We start from the raw sequence: 22,220 nt of genomic DNA on the forward strand, positions 1-22,220 counted from the left end.
TGTCGTCCGTGTATAGGTCCCTGACTGTCAGTGTCCCCCCGTCCTGCCTCCACCTTTTGAAGGTGGCGTCAGTCAGTGCTGGTGTGAACCTATGGTTGTTGCAGATGGGAGCCCTGTTCGACATTTTGGTCAGGCCAAGTTGCTGCCGCAGTTGGTTCCAGGATTGGAGGGTGGCTGTCACCACTGGGCTGCTGGAGTGTTTTTTGGGTGGGGATGGGAGTGCTGCCGTGGCGAGGGCCCGGAGGGAGGTTCCCATGCAGGAGGCCTCCTCCGCACGCACCCACTCAGCCTCTGGCTCCTGGATCCATCCCCTTACTCGCTCGGCTGTTGCTGCCCAGTGGTAGAATTGTAGATTCGGGAGGGCTAGCCCTCCCCTGGTTTTTGTTTTTTGTAAGACCTTCTTTGGGATCCTAGCATTTTTACCCCCCCATACGAACGCCATGATGAGTTTGTCCAGCGCTTTGAAAAAGGCCTTGGGGATGTAGATCGGAATGGATCTAAACAGGAAGAGGAACCTGGGCAGTACGTTCATTTTGATCGTCTGAACTCTCCCCGCGAGGGAGAGCGGGAGTGTGTTCCATCTTTGCAGGTCCTTTTTAACTTCCTCCGTCAGGCTGGTGAGGTTCCATTTGTGGATCCCTTTCCAGTCATGGGCTATTTGGATCCCCAGGTAGCGGAATTTATGTCGGGCTTGATTGAACGGCAGCCCCTTTAGTGCTGCCCCCCCCCCCCCCCCCCCCCCCCCCCCCCCCTTGCGGGTGTACTGGGAAGATCTCACTTTTGCTCATGTTGAGTTTGTAGCCCGAGAAGGCTCCAAACTCTTTCAGGAGCGCGATGATTCCGTCCATGCTGCTTTGTGGGTCCGAGATATAGAGGAGCAGATCATCCGCATAGAGTGAGACTCTGTGCTCTCTACCTCCCCTTCGGATCCCCCTCCAATTTTTTGCTGCCATGAGCGCGATTGCTAGCGGTTCAATTGCTAGTGCGAACAGCAGCGGGGACAGTGGGCATCCCAAATTAGCAAAACTAAAACTTAAAAGCTTCTTTACCTTACAAGGCCCCAGTTGCTAAGCAACACCTACATGCTTATACCTTTCATTTATTCTTCACACCATCACCCTCTCTAAGCACAATAGAAACACATTTGAAGTTAACCAAACCTCTCACATACAAACACATTTTCCAGCATGAATCTAATTGAGTTAAAAAGACAATTGCACTAAGTAGATTTCAAGTGGAACAGCAGACTTCAGAGATGAATGAAACTTTGATGCCATTTTACTGCAGTCTGGGAATCAAGAGTTAAAGCAACTGTGAACAGTTGGTACAGCAGTCAAGCCAAAGAAATTCTAAAGGAGTTGGAGTAAAATCCTGGACTGGATATTCTGTTAAAAGTGGAGCAGAAGCTTTGTTTAAAAGTATAATTTGGAAAACCTGGTCCAGGATTTTGAATGCCAACCACTAATGGAAAGCATTATTGTGAAAAGTAAAATAAATTTGTTGTATAACAGCTAGGGGAAATTTTTAGAAATGCTTTATACCTTAATTCTATTGGACATTATTTTACATTAATATATGCTGTTATTGTTTAGTGTCTTGATCTATTAGTATTACTCGCGATTATGATTTCATTTACTGTATTTTCATTTCTCTAGACATTTGGATTTTATCAATGTGATGACATATGATCTTCATGGTGACTGGGACCCTTTCACCGGACACAACAGCCCTTTATATAGTGGCAAGACAGACAAGGGTGCTTTTTTGGATTTTAATGTTGTACGTTTACAAATTCTCCCATTCACATTGTGTGGCTGGTATATGACAAGAGCTATAACCACATTGTAACGTTTTACATTTTTAAACATTTTCTGAAAAGATATTTGAAAAGGTCTATAAACTTTCTTGAATAATGTTGTTATTCTAATTGCTCCTGTTGCAGGATTTTATTGTTAAATATTGGAGAGATAATGGTGCACCAGCAAATAAACTGCTAGTTGGAATTCCAACATATGGACGAACCTTCAAACTGAGCTCTTCGAATTCAGCCGTTGGTGCTCCAGCATCTGGCCCTGGACCGGCAGGCCCTTATACAACAGACAAGGGCTTCTTGGCAAATTATGAGGTGGTAAAACTTGAGTCGCTTTATTTTTATTTGAAGAAATTTAAGTCAAAACGAAGTGTTAATTTACAATATTCAACATTTTACACATGTGCATCCCTGTCTCCAAATTTCTGACATGCACCCTTCATTTCATTTTGAATATGCTAAAGGCACCGAAACGGGTTGCCCAGAGTGTACGAACTGCAGCTTGTTTGGCTTGGAATTTGCAAATTCAATGATAGAGCAGCTTGTAAAGGGCTGTAGCTCAGCATAAAGGTTAAAGTTGTAGTAGTGACATAGAGTTGCCTAACCTTTCAAAGTGCCATAGTCAATTCGATTCACTCCACCTGATATCAACAAAAGGCTGAAGGCACTGGATATTGCGAACGCTATGAGCCCTGTCAGTATTCCAGAAATAGTCCTGAAGATTTGTGCTCCAAAACCTGGAAAGCCCCAGCCAAGCTGTTCCTGTTGCAGCTATGACACTGGCATCTACTGATTGTCAATGTACCAAAGTACAGTGAAAAGAATTTTCCAGCGGCCAAGGGAACGTACACAGTACGTACACAGTAGACATAAAGAATAATTGACAAAGCACATCGATAAACAGTGATTGGTTACAGTGCGGAACAAGGGCCAAACAAAGCAAATACATGAGCAAAAGCAGCATAGAGAATTGTGAATAGTGTCTCACGGAACAAATCAGTCCGGGGGAGAGTCGTTGAGGAGTCTAGTGGCTGTGGAGAAGAAGCTGTTCCCATGTCTGGGTGCACAGGTCTTCAGACTTCTGTACCTTCTGCCTGATGGACGGGTCTGGAAGAAGGCAAAGCCTGGGTGGGTGGGGTCTCTGACAATGCTGTCTGCCTTCTTGAGGCCACGGGAGGTGTATAACAGAATCAATGTGAGGGTGGCAAGCCTGTGTGATGTGTTGGACTTAGTTCAGCACACTCTGCAGTTTCTTGCAATCTTGGGCTGAGCAGTTGCCATACCAAGCTGTGATGCAGCCAGATAGAATGCTTTCTATGGTATATCTGTAGATGTTTGTGAGAGTCGATGCAGACATGCTGAATTTCTTTAGCTTCCGTAGGAAGTAGAGACATTGTTGGGCTTTCTTGGCTGTTGCATCGACTTGAGTGGACCCGGACAGCCTGTTGGTGATGGTGACCCCCAGGAACTTAAAGCTATCGACAATATCCACTTTGGAGCTATTAATGTAGACTGGGGGGGGGGGGGGGGGTCGTGCTACCCTTCCTGAAGTTGATGAACAGTTCCTTGGTCATTCCAGCATTTAGAGAGAGGTTGTATTCAGTGCACCATGCAACCAAGTTATCTATCTCCCTTCTGCAGCACAGTGGTTAGCACTGCTTCCTTCACAGCGCAGGGTGCAGGTTCGATTGCTGGATTGGGTCACTGTCTGTGCGGAACCTGCACGTTCTCCTCCTGTCTGTGTGGGTTTCCTCCGGGTGCTCCGGTTTTCTCCCACAAGTCCCGAAAGACGTTCTGTTAGATGAATTGGATATTCTGAATTCTCGTTCTGAAATGAAATGAAATGAAAATCGCTTATTGTCACAAGTAGGCTTCAAATGAAGTTACTGTGAAAAGCCCCTAGACGCCACATTCCGGCGTCTGTTCGGGGAGGCTGGTACGGGAATCGAACCGTGCTGCTGGCCTGCTTGGTCTGCTTTAAAAGCCAGCGATTTATCCCAGTGAGCTAAACCAGCCCCTGTGGTTCTGTGTCTGAATGTGGTGACCAGGGGATTTTCACATTAACTTCATTGCAGTGTTAATGTAAGCCTACTTGTGACAATAATGAAAGTTATATATTATTACAAGGTACAAGTCAGGAGTGTGATGGAATACTCCCCATTTGCCTGGATGAGTGCAGCTCCAACAACGCAAGAAGCTTAACACCATCCAGGACAAAGCAACCCTGCTTGATTGGCATCCCTTAGAAAAACATTCACTCCCTCCACCACCAACAACCAGTGGCAGCCCTGTGTACCATCTGCAAGTTGCACTGCAGGAACTCATCAAAGTTCCTTAGGCAGAAACCATCCAAACCCTCAACCACTACCATCGAGAAGGACGAGGCAGCAAATAACCTGGGAGCATCACAACCTGGACGACCCCCTTCAAGTCACTCATAGAAAACAGGAATAGGAGGAGGCCAATCAGCCTTTCAAGCTCACTCCGCCATTCATTACGATCATGGCTGATCCTCTAATTCAGTAGCCTAATCACACTTTTCCCTTTATAAACTTTGATCCCCTTCGCATTAAGTGCTATATCTAACTGCTGCTTAAAAATATAAGGGGCAGGATTCTTCGTTTCTGAGACTAAGTGTTGACGCTGCAGCCGAATTTGTGAACTATCAGAACAGAAAAACTGATGCCGAACCTGGATCAATTCAGCAACTGGAGGGGCTCGCACCGGCGCCATGTGGAACACAATCGAATTCAATGAAAAATGGTGCAGGATTCGCCAGGTCCGTGATTGACACCCGGGAGGCTGATAAGCTGCAGCCGCAGAGACACACTTCACTCCCCACACACATCATCCCAGCCAACAAGGTGGCACTGGTTTTGTTGGAGCACCCCCATACAGCTGATGGGTCGGCTGGGGCCAGAGGGCACCTCGGGGAGTAGCCTGGGGGGGATACCTCTTCGACCCATGGCCCTAATCACAGTGGGCAGTCAGCGGCATGTGCAGCTGCATGGCTGCCTTGCCGGCTGCGGCAATGGTGTTCTGTGCCTGTCTATCCTGACACCACAGCCCACCTCCTGGCTACCCTCAGCTACACCCTTCGGCCCTGGCAGAAGTCTCTCGGCCAGCTGTTAGCAAACTATGGTGATGGTGGACCCTTTCCGTACCCGCTCTCTCCCTCACCAGCCACGACGCCGGTTTCACCATTTTTAAAAGCACAAGTGAACCACACCGTTGGGAACTCGGCCCATCGAAGGCGGAGCATCATTGAAGCCCTGGAGAATACTGGGCCGGGTCTGCTAATTACATGCAAACGGTGTTTACTGCATGTGAGTTCCATACCTCATTGACGCTGCTGCCGACTGACGGAGAATTGAAATTTGGCGTCAAATCGGCGCCCGCCGCAATTTTGGCATCAGAACGTATTCTCCAACCAATTGCCTTTCGCTGGCTTGAGATCGCTGTTGTTGTGGTGATATGCATCACTGTAAATACACAAGGGGTTAATGTAGATACACTAGGACACTGTAAATACACAAGGGTTAATGTGAACACACTACACCTAGCTAGACACTAGAGGGAGCACCAGAGAGATGACACACAGACACTCAACCAATAGGTCAGTCAGATAGGACACGACCAATGGGCATTCACGATACACACAGAGGTGACACTACCACAGGAGGGCATTACACCAACCCATATAAAAGGATACAGCACACATGATCTTTCTCTTTCCTGTGGAGACACTCAGTGAGTACACAGGGTTGATTTGAAACACATCACACCCACCACCTGGATTGTAGCAGACTGGTTTGTCAGTCTCAGTAGCTATAGCAGGATTAACAGGAGAGTCGAATCCAAGTTGGAGAATCGTTAACAGTTTAATAAACGTGTTGAAGCTATTTCCAAGTCTGAACTTTCCTTTGTCAGAGTGCACATCAAGGAAGCAGCTTATGCTATGACATGAACATAACAAAACAGTTGTAAGATTCATTTTCAGCTGGTGTTGTTGAAAGGTGAAGGAGACATGCAGAGATTGATCCGGTTCTATTGCCGGTGGCACAAAATCTAACAGAGCCAGGTTAGTTGGTCGGTTGTCCTGCCTCAAAAGAGTCGGCTTCTTTGTAGCTTGCCAGTCTGAAGGCAAAGCAGCCAACTGAGCGTGCAGCCCAGAAATATAGTATTAAACTGTTCTAAGGGCCTTGGGTCATGGAACCTACATCCACAATTACTTCAAAAGGGATCTTTAGCCAGCGCCTGGAATTGGCTTTGCTTTCAGGACTCAATGTCTCAGACATTTTGCTTGAAAGGAGTGCCATTTATGTTGAGGGTCTGGCTTTTGGGAAGCCAGAACCATTGAATCTGCTAGCAAGATTGGCTTATCAAATGCAAATTGAATTCCTGTTGCTCCCATTGTGGACTGAGCAGTCCCAGGTTGTCTGTTAATATTTTATTTGATCATGGGATGTGGGCATCGCTCGCTGGGTCAGCATTTATTGCCCATTACTGAGGGCATTTAAGAGTAAATCACATTGCTGTGAATCTGGAGTCATATACAGACCAGGTAAGGATGACAGATTTCCTTCCCTAAAGGACATTTGTAAAGCAGGTGGGTTTTTACATCAATGGTTTTAAATCCAGAGTTTTATTGAATTCAAATGTCACCATCTGCCATAGCAGGATTCAAACCCAGATCCCTAGAGCATTACTCTGCGTCCATGGATTACTAGTCCATGGATTACTAGTCCATAGCGGGATTCGTACCCAGATCATTATTCTGCGTCCATGGATTACTAGTCCATGGATTACTAGTCCATAGCGGGATTCAAACCCAGATCCCTAGAGCATTACTCTGCGTCCATGGATTACTAGTCCATGGATTACTAGTCCATGGATTACTAGTCCATAGCGGGATTCATACCCAGATCATTATTCTGCATCCATGGATTACTAGTCCATGGATTACTAGTCCATAGCGGGATTTGTACCCAGATCATTACTCTGTGTCCATGGATTACTAGTCCAGTGACAATATCACTGTGCCACTGCCTCCCGAAGCATAACGAGGTGCGACATTCCAGACTAAGAGATTTATTTTGTTCTGAAGAAAATATCCAGTTTAAAAATGAAAAATAGCAATAAGGAGAAAGTTCTGAAAATAAATAGGAGCCCAACATATACTTTGCTGCAATTGTTTAGAACCTGAGTAAGATCGCACCTGGTGCACTGTATGCAATTTTGGTTCCTTACTTCAGGAAGGGTGTATTGCTTTAGAGGAAGTGCAGCGGAGGTTAATCACACTAATCCCTGCAATGATAGTATTTTTTTATGAGGAATGATTGAGGAAACGGGTACTTTATTCTCTAGAGTTCCCGAAGAATGAGAGGTGATCTCATTGAAACTCAGAACATTCTGATGGGTTGTGATAGGGCAGATGTGGAAGATATTTCGCCTCACTGGCAACTCTAGAGCCAGGGTCACAGTCTCAGAGCATCACTCATTTCCTCAGGACAGGGTAATAAGCTAATCGATCTTCAGCAACTTCATCAATGATCTCCCTTTATCGAAAAGTCAGAAGTAGAGGGTTCGCTCCAGCTAATGAAGTTGTCCAGTGACACCCGTATCCCATAAAACAAAACCAAAGTGGTTTCTCTTGGGTATCTGCTAATGTTTTGCTAAAGTTTTGTCAGGATATCCGGAAAATTACCCGTGGGCATTTGACCCCATGACCTTCAAATGAGAACTGAATTATATTTGAGCACCCTGCTCGTTATGCTCCATCTTCTAACCTCCCTTCACATGGAGTTTTCACTTTTCCCATCCAACACCATTGGGTTCATCGAATATTCTAACAAAAGATACAACTTCACCCTTTTTTAATATTAAATTGGTAGCCCTAATAACATATTCCATGTGACATTGGATAAAACGAAGAGTATCCTGCAACTCTGTGTGAATGGCTGCCTGGAGCGAACTGCTAGTATGTACTAACAATGCTTAATCATTTTCATTAACAGATCTGTGACTTTTTGAAAGGGGCGCAAAAGTACTGGATTGATGAACAAAAGGTTCCGTATGCAGTCAAGCGTGATATATGGCTTGGATATGATGACGAGCGAAGTATTGATATCAAAGTACATTTTATACTATAATATAATTATACAGATTTATCTAATATTTTTTCTGATAGTTTATTAGACTAAACGTTTCTAAGATGTTGTTGATCAACTTTGCAACATAAATATTGCATCATTTTCAATAATTTCTGAATTAGTACCAGCTACATTATGCTAACTCCATTGGCCTTGCGAGAAAGGTACTGCTTGGTATAGCCATAGGTGTTACAGTTCAGAAGATCTGAAGTTCAATCCTTGACCTTTACTGTGAACCTATTCTTAGCCACACAAGTAATTTGCTTCAATTTCACAAAAAAAATCATGAAATCATTCATTCAGTACGCTCTTGATTGCTATTAAATGTCAGATAACAGAAAGTGCCCATGTGAACAACGAATGATGGTGTGGCTATAATGCACCCTGCAGTCAAATTAGCTCTTCGTTCTTAACTATCCTCCACTCCATAAGAATCAAACCAGAATAGATTAGTCCTGTGAACTAGGTTAAGATGTATTTTCTGACATCTGATCAGCAGGTGGAAATTATTTTTACAATTAAATGCTCCCAGCATAGAACAGTTGGGAGAGGTATATTAGGACATGAAAATGGAGATCAATGAGTCCTGCACCATTTTTCATCCATTCATAGGACACAGATTTTCCAATGAAAATGATTTATCAATTTAATTGGAATCAAGAAATTGTTATTCTCTTAATTTATCTGCTAATTTAAGGTGGTGTTGACTTCATTATACTTTTAGAAGTCTCGCTGTTGCTGGAAAAAGTATAGTTGAACATTTTTTCTTTCTTTGGATCTTGAGGTACAAGAAACAAACGTCCAAGCACCAGGTATCTCTGTGTTTGATGAATTGTGGAAGGAAGTGCTTTATCTTGCTGGAAAGAAATCCAGGGGTCAGGGCAAGGTTGATTTCACATACCACACAGATACTTCTTACTTAATCAATTTCATTTCATTTCATTTTCATTTCATTTCAATTTCCCACACATTGACCAGGAATTTCTCCTTGGAACTACCAACGAACTAACATTACTTCAGCTGAAATTAGTGGGAACGTGCAGCGTGCATGGGGTTTACACCAGTCTTACACTGAAACTACTGTGGCTAATTGAGACAGCTCATATGTTAATTCTCAACAGTGTATTTGTCAGATGGGGTGTATTTATTTAGCATTATCATCTCTGTTTGAAATCTGTCCTGGCACCGGCCATTTTCACATTCACATCCTGAATAAATCTACTATTTTGGTATACCATATCATTTGTGGAAAATAATAAACATATTAGAAAAATAAATTACCTAACTTCTGGGATATTTATGGGTACATTAATTGAACTATGTACATTTACGTGTTAGAAAAGGAAAGGTAGTTTTAAGAGATTTATATTTGTAGTATTAAACATTAGAAATATGGTATAGTTTTAGGTGAGCACGATTTAATGCCCGCATTGCGCTTAAGTTAGAGCACGACGAGGCTGTTAGATCGTGGGAGAGGCCAAAAACAAGAACCATGCCAGATGGCATTCGGTTTGTGATTGAACAGGCCCGCTCCCGTTGGCGAAATCAGGAACCCGCCGTAGCGTGGCAAGAAACCAATAATCACCACTTAAGGCCAAACTCCATACAATTAACGGGAGCGACCCCCTATCTAACGGCCTTCCGTGATCTAACCGCCTCCCCAGCAAGTGGTCACGTGGGCGCTGATTATTACACCTCTAAAATCATGAAGTTGGCGGAACGGCTGCTGCGGGGAACTGAGGAGGTGCGTAGCCATCTTCGCTCCCATGCAATGAGCTCGGGGGCACTGGGGTTGCTGCCCTGGTGCTTGGAGCGGGCTGGGGGGGCCTGCGGAGGGCCAATCTTGGTCGGGGTGGCCTGCCATCGATGGGGGGGGCGACACCCATGGCCTGGGGTGGGTGTTTCAGTGCCCGCGGTTACACTATACCAACCCCTGGATCGTAGGTTCCCACTCTGGGGTTAGCTCCTGCCCCACCGACCACCCATAACTCATGCTGACCACGGAGGCCTCTGGCCCTGGGACTGAATGCTGTTACTAATTACAAATTGGCAGTGGTAGTTAAGTGAGCTCTTCACTCCTCCCAGGTGTATGCCCTTCGGCATGCCATATAGCATGTGGGAGTTATTGTCTAGCATCCCAATCAAACCGTGATGCCTGGACACTGCCTGAAAACTGCGAGAGGCAACACCACGGATGCAGCAGCCAACATCCGAACACCCAGGGACTGGGCCCCAACACCGGGGACATATCGGTGACCAGAGGGTGGGTGTGTGCACCGGGGAGGGGATCAGCATTTGGTCCAGGCAATGTTATGTGTGGGTGTCTGGGGTACAAGGTGTGGGGGCTGTGAGCAGGGCCCAGCTGCATCCGGGGGTGCATGGGAAGGGTAGGTTGGGTGGCAAGGGATGTAGGGGGAGGGAGGGGAGAGCTATGGAGGAGGAGTGGGGAGCAGTGAGAGAATGGAGATTGTGGGGAGGAACACGCTGCTGGTTGTCAGTTTCATCATCTCTTACAAATATTCCACGGAATGGATGATATCTTAGACCCTGCGAAAGCTGCCCTTGTGGTGCTGCTAGCAGGCCCGGCGCCAGAGGAGGTGCAGCAGCATTGACGAAGTCCTGCAGGGGGCAGCCCATATGCAGGGCCACGCACCACACCTGGAGGTGTGATGAATGTAAGAAATTGACATTTTATATATTTTTTGGAATAATATTAAAACCTAGGTTAAGATTCATACAGACAGTATGTCTGCTAAAGCTGTGATTAATGGTTGTAAAAATAAGGAAACCATAGCTTTTGCAGGTGAAGTGTTCTGCTAATGGAATATTGTTCACATTTAAAGGACAACCTGGGTGTAGATAATGTATGAGGGGTATTGTGTTTCGTCCTGGCTAAACAGGTCTTGGGACATCTTGTGGGAGGAAATGGAAGAATATCTTCTGCTTTGAACACAGATGATGTAATTAAGGGGAGGAGCCAGGTCTGTCTGAAAAGTTAGTTTTTCCTAGGATTTTGATCTGAACAGAGGTGATTCAGTTTGGTCTGAACGGTTCTCTCTCCAAAGATTCTGCACAGAGAAAAACAAGTAGAAACCTGGCTGTTAATTGTATTAATGAGTCGTATTTCGACTATATTGGTTTGCTTAATTGCAACACAAAGGCAATTTTAGGAAGTTAGTTAAAATTTTTCAGTTTGCTTAAGAACTGCTGTAACGGTTAACCGTAAAGCTATTTCTTTATTGTTAATATGGTTAATTATGTGTTGAAATGTCTGTGCGGAGTCTGCACATCCTCTTCGTGTGTGCGTGGGTTTCCTCCGGGTGCTCCGGTTTCCTCCCACAGTCCAACGATGTGCAGGTTAGGTGGATTGGCCATGATAAATTGCCCTTAGTGTCCAAAAAATTGCCCTTAGTGTTGGGTGGGGTTACTGGGTTGTTGGGATAGGGTGGAGGTGTTGAACTTGGGTAGGTTGCTCTTTCCAAGAGCTGGTGCAGACTCGATGGGCCGAATGGCCTCCTTCTGCACTGTAAATTCTATGATCTAAATGTAATTTGTTTTAATATACAAGATACCTATGGATCAGTGTTATCACTCCTGTGGTGCATTAGCATTTCCTTACAACTCTACAAATTGCAAGTATATTCACACTGATCAGACACCTTTCAGATGTTCTGAATGTGAGAAGAAATTTAAAAGTTGGGCTCTCATCCAGGATCCTAACAGACGAATGTGGCACTGACCAGAGTACGGCCCACAAAGTGGTATGTGAAATCACATGACCTGCAACTAGGGATTAGCAACATTTTAGACAGAGCTATGTCTAGAAGCAAGCATGGAGACATCTGTTAGCTTGGACCTTTACTGTACCCACGTATATAGTTTCTAATAGTTAATAGATACTGACTGTTGAACTGCCTAAGACTACAACTATCTTAATAAGACCAATCGAACTATGCCCAATACCTTACAACAATCACTACTGCCAATACTATCAGAAACAGATGCATTTGTGACAAGTAGATTGGTGAGGACGAGGTCAGATAGGTTTTCCCTCTTGTTGGTTCCCTCACCATCGTCTGCAGGCCCAGTCTATCAATCATGTCCTTCAGGACTCGGTCAGTAGTGAGGCCATTGAGCCACTGAATCCACCTACCCTGAACATCTTTTGGGTTGTGGGGGTGAGACCCATGCAGACACAGGGAGAATGTGCAAACGCCACACGGACAGTGATCCAGGGCCTGGATGGAACCCGGGCCCTCAGCGCCATGAGGCAGCAGTGTTAACCACTGCGCCACCGTGCCGCCCTCTGGAGAACTTCATACCTAATCATTCAGCTGCTAACTACACCATCACTACCCTGCCCTGTAGTGCATGCTGAAGGCACCAATTGAGCAGATAAAGCAGATCTTACAAAACAGGTAAGCTTGTTCTGCTTTAGCAATTTGGTCATGATGCAGTTAATACTAATTTACTTTTATAGGTTAAATGGATAAAGAAAAACAAATTCAAAGGAGCTTTAGTGTGGACACTTGACTTTGATGATTTCTCTGGTCATTGCAAAAAGGGACCATATCCTATATTGGGAATGTTGAGCAAAAAGATTTTAACAGGTTCAGGTAAATATCTATTGTTAGTACAACTAAATTTCAGTTTTTTAACAATAGGGTCTTTTTATGTTAATGTGAGAACAACAACAAGATATTAATGATGCTCCCTGTTAATTTAAAAACATTGTACAATCTGAGTTTGAAATGGCAAATGCAATACTTATGATGAGGCAAATGAATTATGAAAAATCACCTTCATACGGTGTAAATAAAACTACAAAAACTCTGGAGCCAGAAATCTGTGACCCTTTGGGGTGCTCCCATCATCATTCTGGTATTGCGATTCAGCCAGCAGTCCATTTTACCATTGAGATTCCATAGGATGCTGTAAGGTATGGAGCCGTTACTTATCCTCTCCAAGGACATTGGTGCAGGAAGGTGCAACAGCGGCTACTCAATCAATGAGTACCTCACCAGTGCTTCACCTTGACCACTGAACAGCAGTAGGGGCTCCTGGGGTTTAGGCCTGAAAATGGAGCACCCATTTGTTACGGCTTTTTGCTCTCTTAAAAGCAGTTTAGGAATTATTTCCTACGCCAGAGAACTGATCCACAATGAACCTGCAGTTTCCAACCTGTGAGAACAGAAGGGGCCTGAGACCCATGGGAGGGTCTGCAGCGTTAGGCCCACTTCACCCACCCTCCCCATGGGAGGGTCTGCAGCGTTAGGCCCACGTCACCCATCCTCCCCATGGGAGGGTCTGCAGCGTTAGGCCCACTTCACCCATCCTCCCCATGGGAGGGTCTGCAGCGTTAGGCCCACTTCACCCACCCTCCCCATGGGAGGGTCTGCAGCGTTAGGCCCACTTCACCCACCCTCCCCATGGGAGGGTCTGCAGCGTTAGGCCCACTTCACCCATCCTCCCCATGGGAGGGTCTGCAGCGTTAGGCCCACTTCACCCACCCTCCCCATGGGAGGGTCTGCAGCGTTAGGGCCCACTTCACCCCCCCACCCCATGGGAGGGTCTGCAGCGTTAGGCCCACTTCACCCACCCTCCCCATGGGAGGGTCTGCAGCGTTAGGCCCACTTCACCCATCCTCCCATGGGAGGGTCTGCAGCGTTAGGCCCACTTCACCCACCCTCCCCATGGGAGGGTCTGCAGCATTAGGCCCACTTCACCCACCCTCCCCATGGGAGGGTCTGCAGCGTTAGGCCCACTTCACCCATCCTCCCCATGTGACTTCAAACTCACATTGTGTGAAACAACAGAACATTGTTTGCCTTGAATTTTTATAATCAATTATAATTACCAATCTTACCATCAATTAAAAACAATGATCGAAACGGCATCATCAAGGAGCTCGCCGCAAACCGTTGGGGTGGCCTCAGGACACTACCTGAAGGCCCGCTCCCCGATGCTCCGCCCCCGATCAGCTGAGTTCCTGACCACAGGTTACATATGAATTGTCTCAAGCCAGGACAGTTGGTAGGATTTTGCAAGCCCAGGCCAGATGGTGGGGGGTGAATGTAATGCGAGATGAATCCAAGGTCCTGGTTGAGGTCATACTCATGTGTGCGGAACTTGGCTATAAATTTCTGTTCGGAGATTCTGCGTTGTCGCGTGTCCTGAAGGCCGTCATGTAGAACACTTACCCGGAGATCAGAGGCTAAATGCCCTTGACTGCTGAAGTGTTCCCCGACTGGCAGGGAACATTGCTGCCTGGCAATTGTCGCACAATGTCCGTTCATGTTGCAGCGTCTGCATAGTCTCGCCAATGTACCACGCTTCGGGACATCCTTTCCTGCAGCGTAAGAGGTGGGTGGTCTCACGTGTAATGGTGGTACCCATGTCGATGATCTGGCACGTCTTGTAGAGATTGCCATGTGTGGTGTGGTCGCTGTCCTGAAGGCTGGGTAGTTTGCTGTAAACAATCGTTTGTTTGAAGGCAAGCAGTGGGGGTGTGGGGATGACCTTGGCAAGGTGTTCGTCTTCATCGATGCCATGTTGAAGACTGTGCAAAAGATGTTGCAGTATACTCCACGTCAGTATTTACCGGTTACTTGTAAGATGGTCAGAAGGCCAGCAGGAAAACATCACAGAGCAGGAGAAGCTGTGAGGCAAAAGAAGAGGAGGAGGGCACTGAGCAGGAGACCCTATTCACAGGCAGGGGGCACCTAACCTTAACTGAGCACAAATGTATACAGTGTTTTTGCTTTACCAAGACAACTGTGTCATTTGCTGAAGCCATAACTCCAGCTTCAAATTGGGGCCCGGACAGCGCAATCTATGATTTTCAAGGTCACAATGGCTCTTACGTTTTATGTCACAGACTCCTTTTAAGCTGCAGCAGGTGACATTAGCTAACAACTTTCAGTTCTCGGGAAGTATGTGTTAAAGCAGTACTGAGGTTCTATTTACCAGGAGAGACACTTGCATCTCCTTTCCTATTGGCAAACAAAGCAGAATGAGATAATACTAGGTTTTAACTAAATACCAGACTGCTCTGTGGCATAGTGATGGGCAAGCTAATGGGGCTAAAGGTAGACAATTCTCCTGGCCCTGATGGAATGCATCCCGAGTGCTAAAAGAGATGGCTAGGGAAATTGCAGATGCACTAATGATGATTTACCAAAATTCACTAGACTCTGGGGTGGTCCAGGTGGATTGGAAATTAGCCAACGTGACACCACTGTTTAAAAAAGGAGGTAGGCGGAGAGCAGGAAATTATAGGCCAGTGAGCTTAACTTCAGTAGTAGGGAAGATGCTGGAATCTGTCATCAAGGAAGAAATAGCGAGGCATCTGGATAGAAATTGTCCCATTGGGCAGATGCAGCATGGGTTCATGAAGGGCAGGTCGTGCCTAACTAATTTAGTGGAATTTTTTGAGGACATTACCAGTGCAGTAGATAACGGGGAGCCAATGGATGTGGTATATCTGGATTTCCAGAAAGCCTTTGACAAGGTGCCACACAAAAGGTTGCTGCATAAGATAAAGATGCATGGCATTAAGGGTAAAGTAGTAGCATGGATAGAGGATTGGTTAATTAATAGAAAGCAAAGAGTGGGGATTAATGGATGTTTATCTGGTTGGCAATCAGTAGCTAGTGGTGTCCCTCAGGGATCCGTGTTGGGCCTACAATTGTTCACAATTTACATAGATGATTTGGAGTTGGGGACCAAGGGCAATGTGTCCAAGTTTGCAGATGACACTAAGATGAGTGGTAAAGCGAAAAGTGCAGAGGATACTGGAAGTCTGCAGAGGGATTTGGATAGGTTAAGTGAATGGGCTCGGGTCTGGCAGATGGAATACAATGTTGACAAATGTGAGGTTATCCATTTTGGTAGGAATAACAGCAAACGGGATTATTATTTAAATGATAAAATATTAAAGCATGACGCTGTGCAGAGAGACCTGGGTGTGCTAGTGCATGAGTCACAGAAAGTTGGTTTACAGGTGCAACAGGTGATTAAGAAGGCAAATGGAATTTTGTCCTTCATTGCTAGAGGGATGGAGTTTAAGACTAGGGAGGTTATGTTGCAATTGTATAATGCAATTGATGTGACAACATCATCAAGCAACATCCAGGATCCATCCAGATTTTCACCAAAGCCCCTGCGCCTCCGCCATGCCTTCGTCCAGAAGCCTCGGCAAAGAGAAACCTAAGTCATGTCAGTTGGCAAAGACCTTTGGCGTCTGGCCGCCTCCAACCCTTCTCGATGAATATCAAGGACAAGAAAGTGTGAGGCCAATGGTCAGAGTCCTCAACTGACTCGAAGACAGGATATAATGTGCTCCATCAAACCCCAAATGCCCACCCAGCTTTCAAATTGAGATTGTGAAAGCATGATAGCCAGTTGTCAAATTTGGCTGGGAAATCATACCTAGCTCCCCTTGTAAGCTCTGAAGGAGCAAGGGGAGATGCTGTAGGGCGGGGAGGAGGCTTTGGCAAAGCACGAGGATCAGCTTGCCTTGTTGGAAGCTGAGATGCTGCTAATGTTGGATTGGAATAAGGGCCTGATGATCAAAGTGGAAGATCTGGAGAACAGGTCGAGGTGCTTGCCGGAGGGAACGGAGGGCCTGAGGTGAACCAAGTATTTTTCAGGAATGTTCCCCGCTTGGTGGACAGGGATGAAGTGTTCGTCGCTCCGGAATTGGACAGGGCATTCGGATTCTGCAGCAGAAGTCGCAGCTGAACAGGTCACCGCTGGCGGTGATCGTCCAATTTCACAATTAGCAGAGGAAGGAGCGGGTCCTGGAGTGGGCCAAAAAGTGTCAGTACATCAATTGGGATGGGTACATGGTACACGTCTACCAAGACATTGGTACCGACCTGGCGAAGCAGTGGGCGGCCTTTAATGAGGTGAAGGCAGTGCTGTACAATAAGGGTGTGCGGTTCGGGGTGGTGTATCCAGCGAGGCTGAGATTCACGTTGGATTCGAGGGATCATTATTTCGACACGCCAGAGCAGACTGAGACTTTAATCAAAGACAAAGGACTGAGATTGGTTTGAGGGCTGGTGGGTTTTCTTTTCTGTATGTTTAAGTTGGATTGGGGCGACTATTAATATTGCAATATATTGTGTTATGTTTATCTTTTTTTCTTGGAGGATGGTGGAGGGTTTCCTGGAAACTGGGGTTGTGGTGGATGGTAGAGCAGGGGGATTGATATGGTAACTGGAAGGAAAGAGAAGCATGGTGGGGATTCTGGGATTGGGGCGAAGGAGTATGGGCCTCTGGCATGGATGTAGGCCTTTGTTCTGGTTGTTTTTGGGCAGGATCTGGCGTGGGCACCTTTCTAGAACTTAGAGGTAGTCTATTGAATGGGAGTGGTGTGGGGGGGTGGGTTTCCACTTGTTGGGCCCAGTTTGATGACGGGGTGGCGGTCCTAATCAATAAGAGGGTTTGGTTCCAGGTGAAGAGGGTTCTGGCGCATCAGAGCGGAAAATATGTGATGGTAGTAGAGGGGAAGCAAGTGGTCTGAGTTAATGTGTATGCCCCGAATTGGGCCAATGTATCATTTATGAAACGGTTGCTGGCCAACATGCTGGATCTGGACACGCACCAATTGATTTTGGGATTGGGGCAGTTGATATGAACTGTGTTGGACCCGAAGATGCATCGCTCTTGGTTGAAATTGTTGGTTCCGACTGAGACGGCGATGGTATTGTCTGTGTTTATGGAGAAGACGGAAGGGGTAGGTCCATGGCGGTTCATGCATCTAGGGGGATGCATCTACGCTAGGGGAGTTATCGTTTTTTTCTTCAGTATACAAGGTGTATTCGAGGATTGATTATTTTATTATCAAACGGAGTCTTCTTTCTGGGGTGAAGAAGGCTGAGGACTCGGTGGTGGTTATTTCAGATCATGCCCCACGTTGGGTGGACTTGGTATTGAAGGTTGGTCAGGAGCACAGTAAGAGGTGGCAGTTAGATGCAAGGCTGCTTGTGGACTTGGAGTTTTGCATGAGGATTTAAAGGGCCGTATATATGGGTGTATGTGGAAAATAATGATAATGGTGAGATTTCACCCTCGATTTTGTGGTGACGTTGAAGGTGGTGATCAGAGGAGAGATCATAACGTTTATGGCAGATGTGGATGCAGAGGTGAGGGAGGAGCAACGGAAACTGGTGAATGAGATTCTAGGGCTGGATTGTAGGCATGCAAGGGACCCGACTCCGGACCTTTGGCATGCAGGAAACAACAAAGCAGGGCCGCACGGTAGCACAGTGGTTAGCACTGTTGCTTCACAGTGCCAAGGACCGGGGTTTGATTCCCGGCTTGAGTCACTGTCTGTGCTGAGTCTGCACGTTCTCTCTGTGTCTGCATGGGTTTCCTCCAGGTGCTCTAGTTTCCTCCCACAAGTCCCGAAAGATGTGCTTGTTTGGTAAATTGGACATTTTGAATTCTCCCTCTGTGTATCCGAACAGGCGCGGTATTTGGTGACCAGGGGATTTTCACAGTACCTTCATTGCAGTGTTAATGTAAGCCTACTTGTGACACGAAAGATTATTATTATTGTTACAACTGCAAATGCAGTTTGATTTGCTGTCCATGGACAATTGATGCGACAATTGAGGTGGGCAAAAGGGGCAGTGTATGAGTACGGGGAGAATGCCAGTTATCTCATGGGTCACCAATTAAGGCAGCAGGAAGCAGCCAGGGAGATTGTTCAGGTTAGGGATTTAGAGGGTAGGTTGGCTTCTGCCCCAGAGAAGGTGAATAGAGTGTTAAGGACCTTCTATGAGGGGTTGTATATGTCGGAACCGAATGGAGGTCAAACAAGCAATGGCAGAGTTTTTGGGGGGTTTGGAGTTTCCCAAGGTGGAGGAGGGTTGGCAGGAGCAGCTGTAAGAAGAGATTCAGGCAAAAGGGCAGGATGGGTTCCGGGTGGAATTTTATAATAAAAGTTTTCATAGAATCCCTACAGTGCCGATGGAGACCATTCAGCCCATCAAGTCTGCGCCGGTCCATGTCCCACCCTATCCCAGCAACATCATAACCTAACCTTCACATTCCTGGACACTAAGGGGAAATTTAGCATGACCAATCCACCTACCTGGTTGGTGCATTGGGGGGTTGCCGTATTGATTTGTGGGTGCTAGTTTTCAATACCTAGGGGTCCAGGTGGCTGAGGACTCAGGGTGGCTTCGGAGGTTGAACTATACAAGCCTGGTGGGTAAAAAGGCAGGCTTGCAGAGTTGGGATAGGCTCCCATTATCTTTGGTGGGTTGGGTCTAATTGATACAGATGAGCACCTTGCCGAGGTTTCCAATTTTTATTTCAGTATTTCCCAGTGTTCCTGCCCAAGCCGTTTTTCCAACAGGTCGAGCAGCTTATTTCCGGTTTTATTTGGGCGGGTACGGTCTTGAGGATTCAGCAGGGGATGCTTCAGAGGGATAGGGAGGCAGGGGGTTTAGCGTTGTCAAATTTGCTGTACTATTATTGGGCCGCCAATGCAGAGAAGGTGGGGTGGTGCGGGGATCTGGGGGCTCCCTAGATCCAGATGAAGCATGGGTCATGTAGGGGGACAGGTTTGGTGACATTGGTAACAGCGCCTCTTCCTATGGCGCCGGCAAAGTACTCAACAAGCTCGGTGGTGTTGGCCATGCTAAAAATATGGAGATGACTCTTCCTGCATTTTAAGTTGGGGGCAGCTTCAAATCTGGCTCCCATTTGTGCTAACCACCTGTTTGCACCGGCAAGATTGGAGGCGACATTTTGTACATGGAAAGAGAGAGTGGGGGATTTATTTTTGGAGGGGCGGTTTGCCAGCCTGAAGGAGAAGTTTGGGCTGATGGGCTCGTATATGTTTTGGTACCTCCAGGTTCGGAGCTTTATGACATTTTTCCGGCTTACCTGGTGTGGCACCATCTTCCTTATTGGACCAGATTCTCTCCTGTTCAGGGTCGGAGGAAGGCAGTACGTGTCTGCATGCATACACGGTTTGATGGGGGAAGAGTTGAGTTCGGTGGAAGGGGTGAAAGCGAAATGGGTGGAGGAGTTGGTGCCAACACTGGAGGAAGGGGTGTGGAGTGTGGCACTGTGGAAGGTGAATACTACATCATCGTGTGCGAGACTGAGCCTTACCCAGTTAAAAGTAGTGTTTCGAGCACACCTCACTAAAGCGGGGATGTGGAGAATAGATGCAAGTGCTGCTCGAGAGGGCCCGCACATCACCCGGACATGTTTTGGTCCTGCTCGAAGCTGGTGGGTTTCTGGAGGTCGTTTTTTGATACCATGTCAGCGGTCCTGAGTATTGAGTTAGGGTCCTGACTCTGTGGCTATTTTGGGGGGTTTGCATATGTCAGAGCTTCGGACATGAGCGGATGCCCTTGCCTTCACCTCATTGGTGACCGAGTGACCTGGCGTGGCGAGAAGATTTTATGGAGTTTTTGCACCTCATTAAGGTGAAAAACAGCATGAGGGGGTCGATTGAAGGGTTTTACTGGAGGTGGTGTCTGTTTATAATGTAGTCCAGAGAATTGATCACTGTTAGCTGTTGCCGGGGGGTGGGGGGGGGGGGGCGGAGAGATGTGTGGCTGGGGTGGATTATTTTCTGTTTTGTTTTAGCTTTAGAACATTTAGGCGGATTTGTATGGAGTTGGTGTTTTGTTAAAGGTATTTGTTTGGTAATTTTGTATAAAATATTAACAATTCAATAAAAACATTTCCCCCAAAATATTTTTTGTGCTTTTACCAGTTGTACTTTGAAGATTCATTGATTTTGTGTACTTAAATCCCAGAGTCTAATGTTTTGTCTTATTCTTCTAGGATTGCAGTTGGGCACATCAGCAGTGAACGTTTTCCTGGCAGTAGTGACCATAATTATGACAACTTAACTACTGATGTTGATGAGAATTGATGCTGCAACATAGAAGATGTGCCCACATTGACCCAAAATATTTTCCTAAATTCTGCCCCTATGCTCAGGGTTAGCCTTTCATGAGTATTGTCTGAAGGAACTGGTCTTTGATGAGGACATTACCTATTGTGACTAGCCAAAAAAAAACCCAATAGAATAGTAAGGAATCTGGTTGTTTATGCTAAGAATAATCTGCGTTTTCCAGGCTACTGATCCAAATTCCTTCAGGAGCGAAAATGTTGCAGCAAAGACAATGAAATAGGAAGACAGTTCTCTGGTAACCATAACAGTGTTTACAGGTATCAAAAATATCGGACCAATTCGGACAATGTATCACGATAAGATACTTCCCCAAAGTGACTTTTGTTGACTAGGTCTTTTCTTGATTATTATTTTAAAATTAGTATAAACTTACTACCTAGTCCATCAACAAATTCTCAAATTAATGTTTTATATTACTGTAATATCAGTAAATTAGCAGAAGCAATCAGTCAGTGGACAAAGGTGTCAATTGATTACAGCCATGGTATGAACCACAATGTTATATTTGGATTAGTTTCTTAAGGTGTAGTTTCTTAAGGTGCCCACTTAAAGCAATGTCATCAAAAATGCTGGATTCAGTGTTCAAAGTTTTCATCTGTTAACTCAATTTATTAAAATAAAAATGTACCAATGTTTGATTCAGTCAAAACCTGAATACTTTGGATATTTAACTATCCAATGTTTAGGTTTGGAGCCCTGATGATATTAGGATGCATAATCTAAATTATATTTAATATCAAATTACGAATTTTGCTCTGTACTAAATAAAATTTAATTTTACTGCAAACTGGAGAGAATTTCTTTGATGTTTTTAATTAAATGCATTTAGAAATAGTCATTTGGATGGGGGAGCCTGGCACATGGGTGTAAAAGACAAGGCTGAAGCATTGGACATCCAGAAACAGCTGAAGGCACTGGATACTGCAAAAGTTATGCACCAACACCATCGCAGCAATAATACTTAAGACTTATGATTCAGAACTAGCTACACCCCAATTAAGCTGTCCCAGTACGGCTACAATACTGGATTCTACCCAGAAATGTGGAAAACTGCCCAGGTATGTCCTGTTCACAAAAAAAGGACAAATTTAGCCTCACCAATTATCACCCATTCACCTCCTCTTGATCTTTAGTAAAGTAATACGAGGTGTCATTGGTAATGCTATAAAGATGGCGGGTTCCTGAGTTGGTACAGGGCAGGTGTCAGGAGGCTGGGGGAATCTTGTACAGTGAAGACCTATCCAATAAACCTTTGTTAATCTTGCATCAAACTCGTGCTTCTGCAATCCTATTTCATATGTACCAA

At 45.7% G+C, this 22,220-nt stretch overlaps 1 protein-coding gene across 2 annotated transcripts in view; it reads left to right on the top strand.

Annotated features, from left to right (window-relative positions):
- The window catches only part of LOC119978671 (acidic mammalian chitinase-like), a 58,297-nt gene extending 36,596 nt beyond the window's left edge, over positions 1-21,701 (top strand). The window contains exons 8-12 of one of the 2 annotated variants that reach the window (XM_038820459.1): positions 1,656-1,779; positions 1,943-2,125; positions 7,828-7,944; positions 12,443-12,578; positions 20,782-21,701. In XM_038820459.1, coding sequence (XP_038676387.1) covers positions 1,656-1,779; positions 1,943-2,125; positions 7,828-7,944; positions 12,443-12,578; positions 20,782-20,849 — 628 coding nt within the window. In that variant the 3' untranslated portion in view covers positions 20,850-21,701. The remainder of the gene's footprint in view (positions 1-1,655; positions 1,780-1,942; positions 2,126-7,827; positions 7,945-12,442; positions 12,579-20,781) is intronic. The other variant, XM_038820460.1, reaches the window with a different exon arrangement.
- The last annotated feature ends 519 nt before the right edge of the window (positions 21,702-22,220 follow it).

This window comes from Scyliorhinus canicula, chromosome 15 (genome assembly GCF_902713615.1).
Source record: "Scyliorhinus canicula chromosome 15, sScyCan1.1, whole genome shotgun sequence".
In the NCBI taxonomy this organism is placed as follows: domain Eukaryota; kingdom Metazoa; phylum Chordata; class Chondrichthyes; order Carcharhiniformes; family Scyliorhinidae; genus Scyliorhinus; species Scyliorhinus canicula.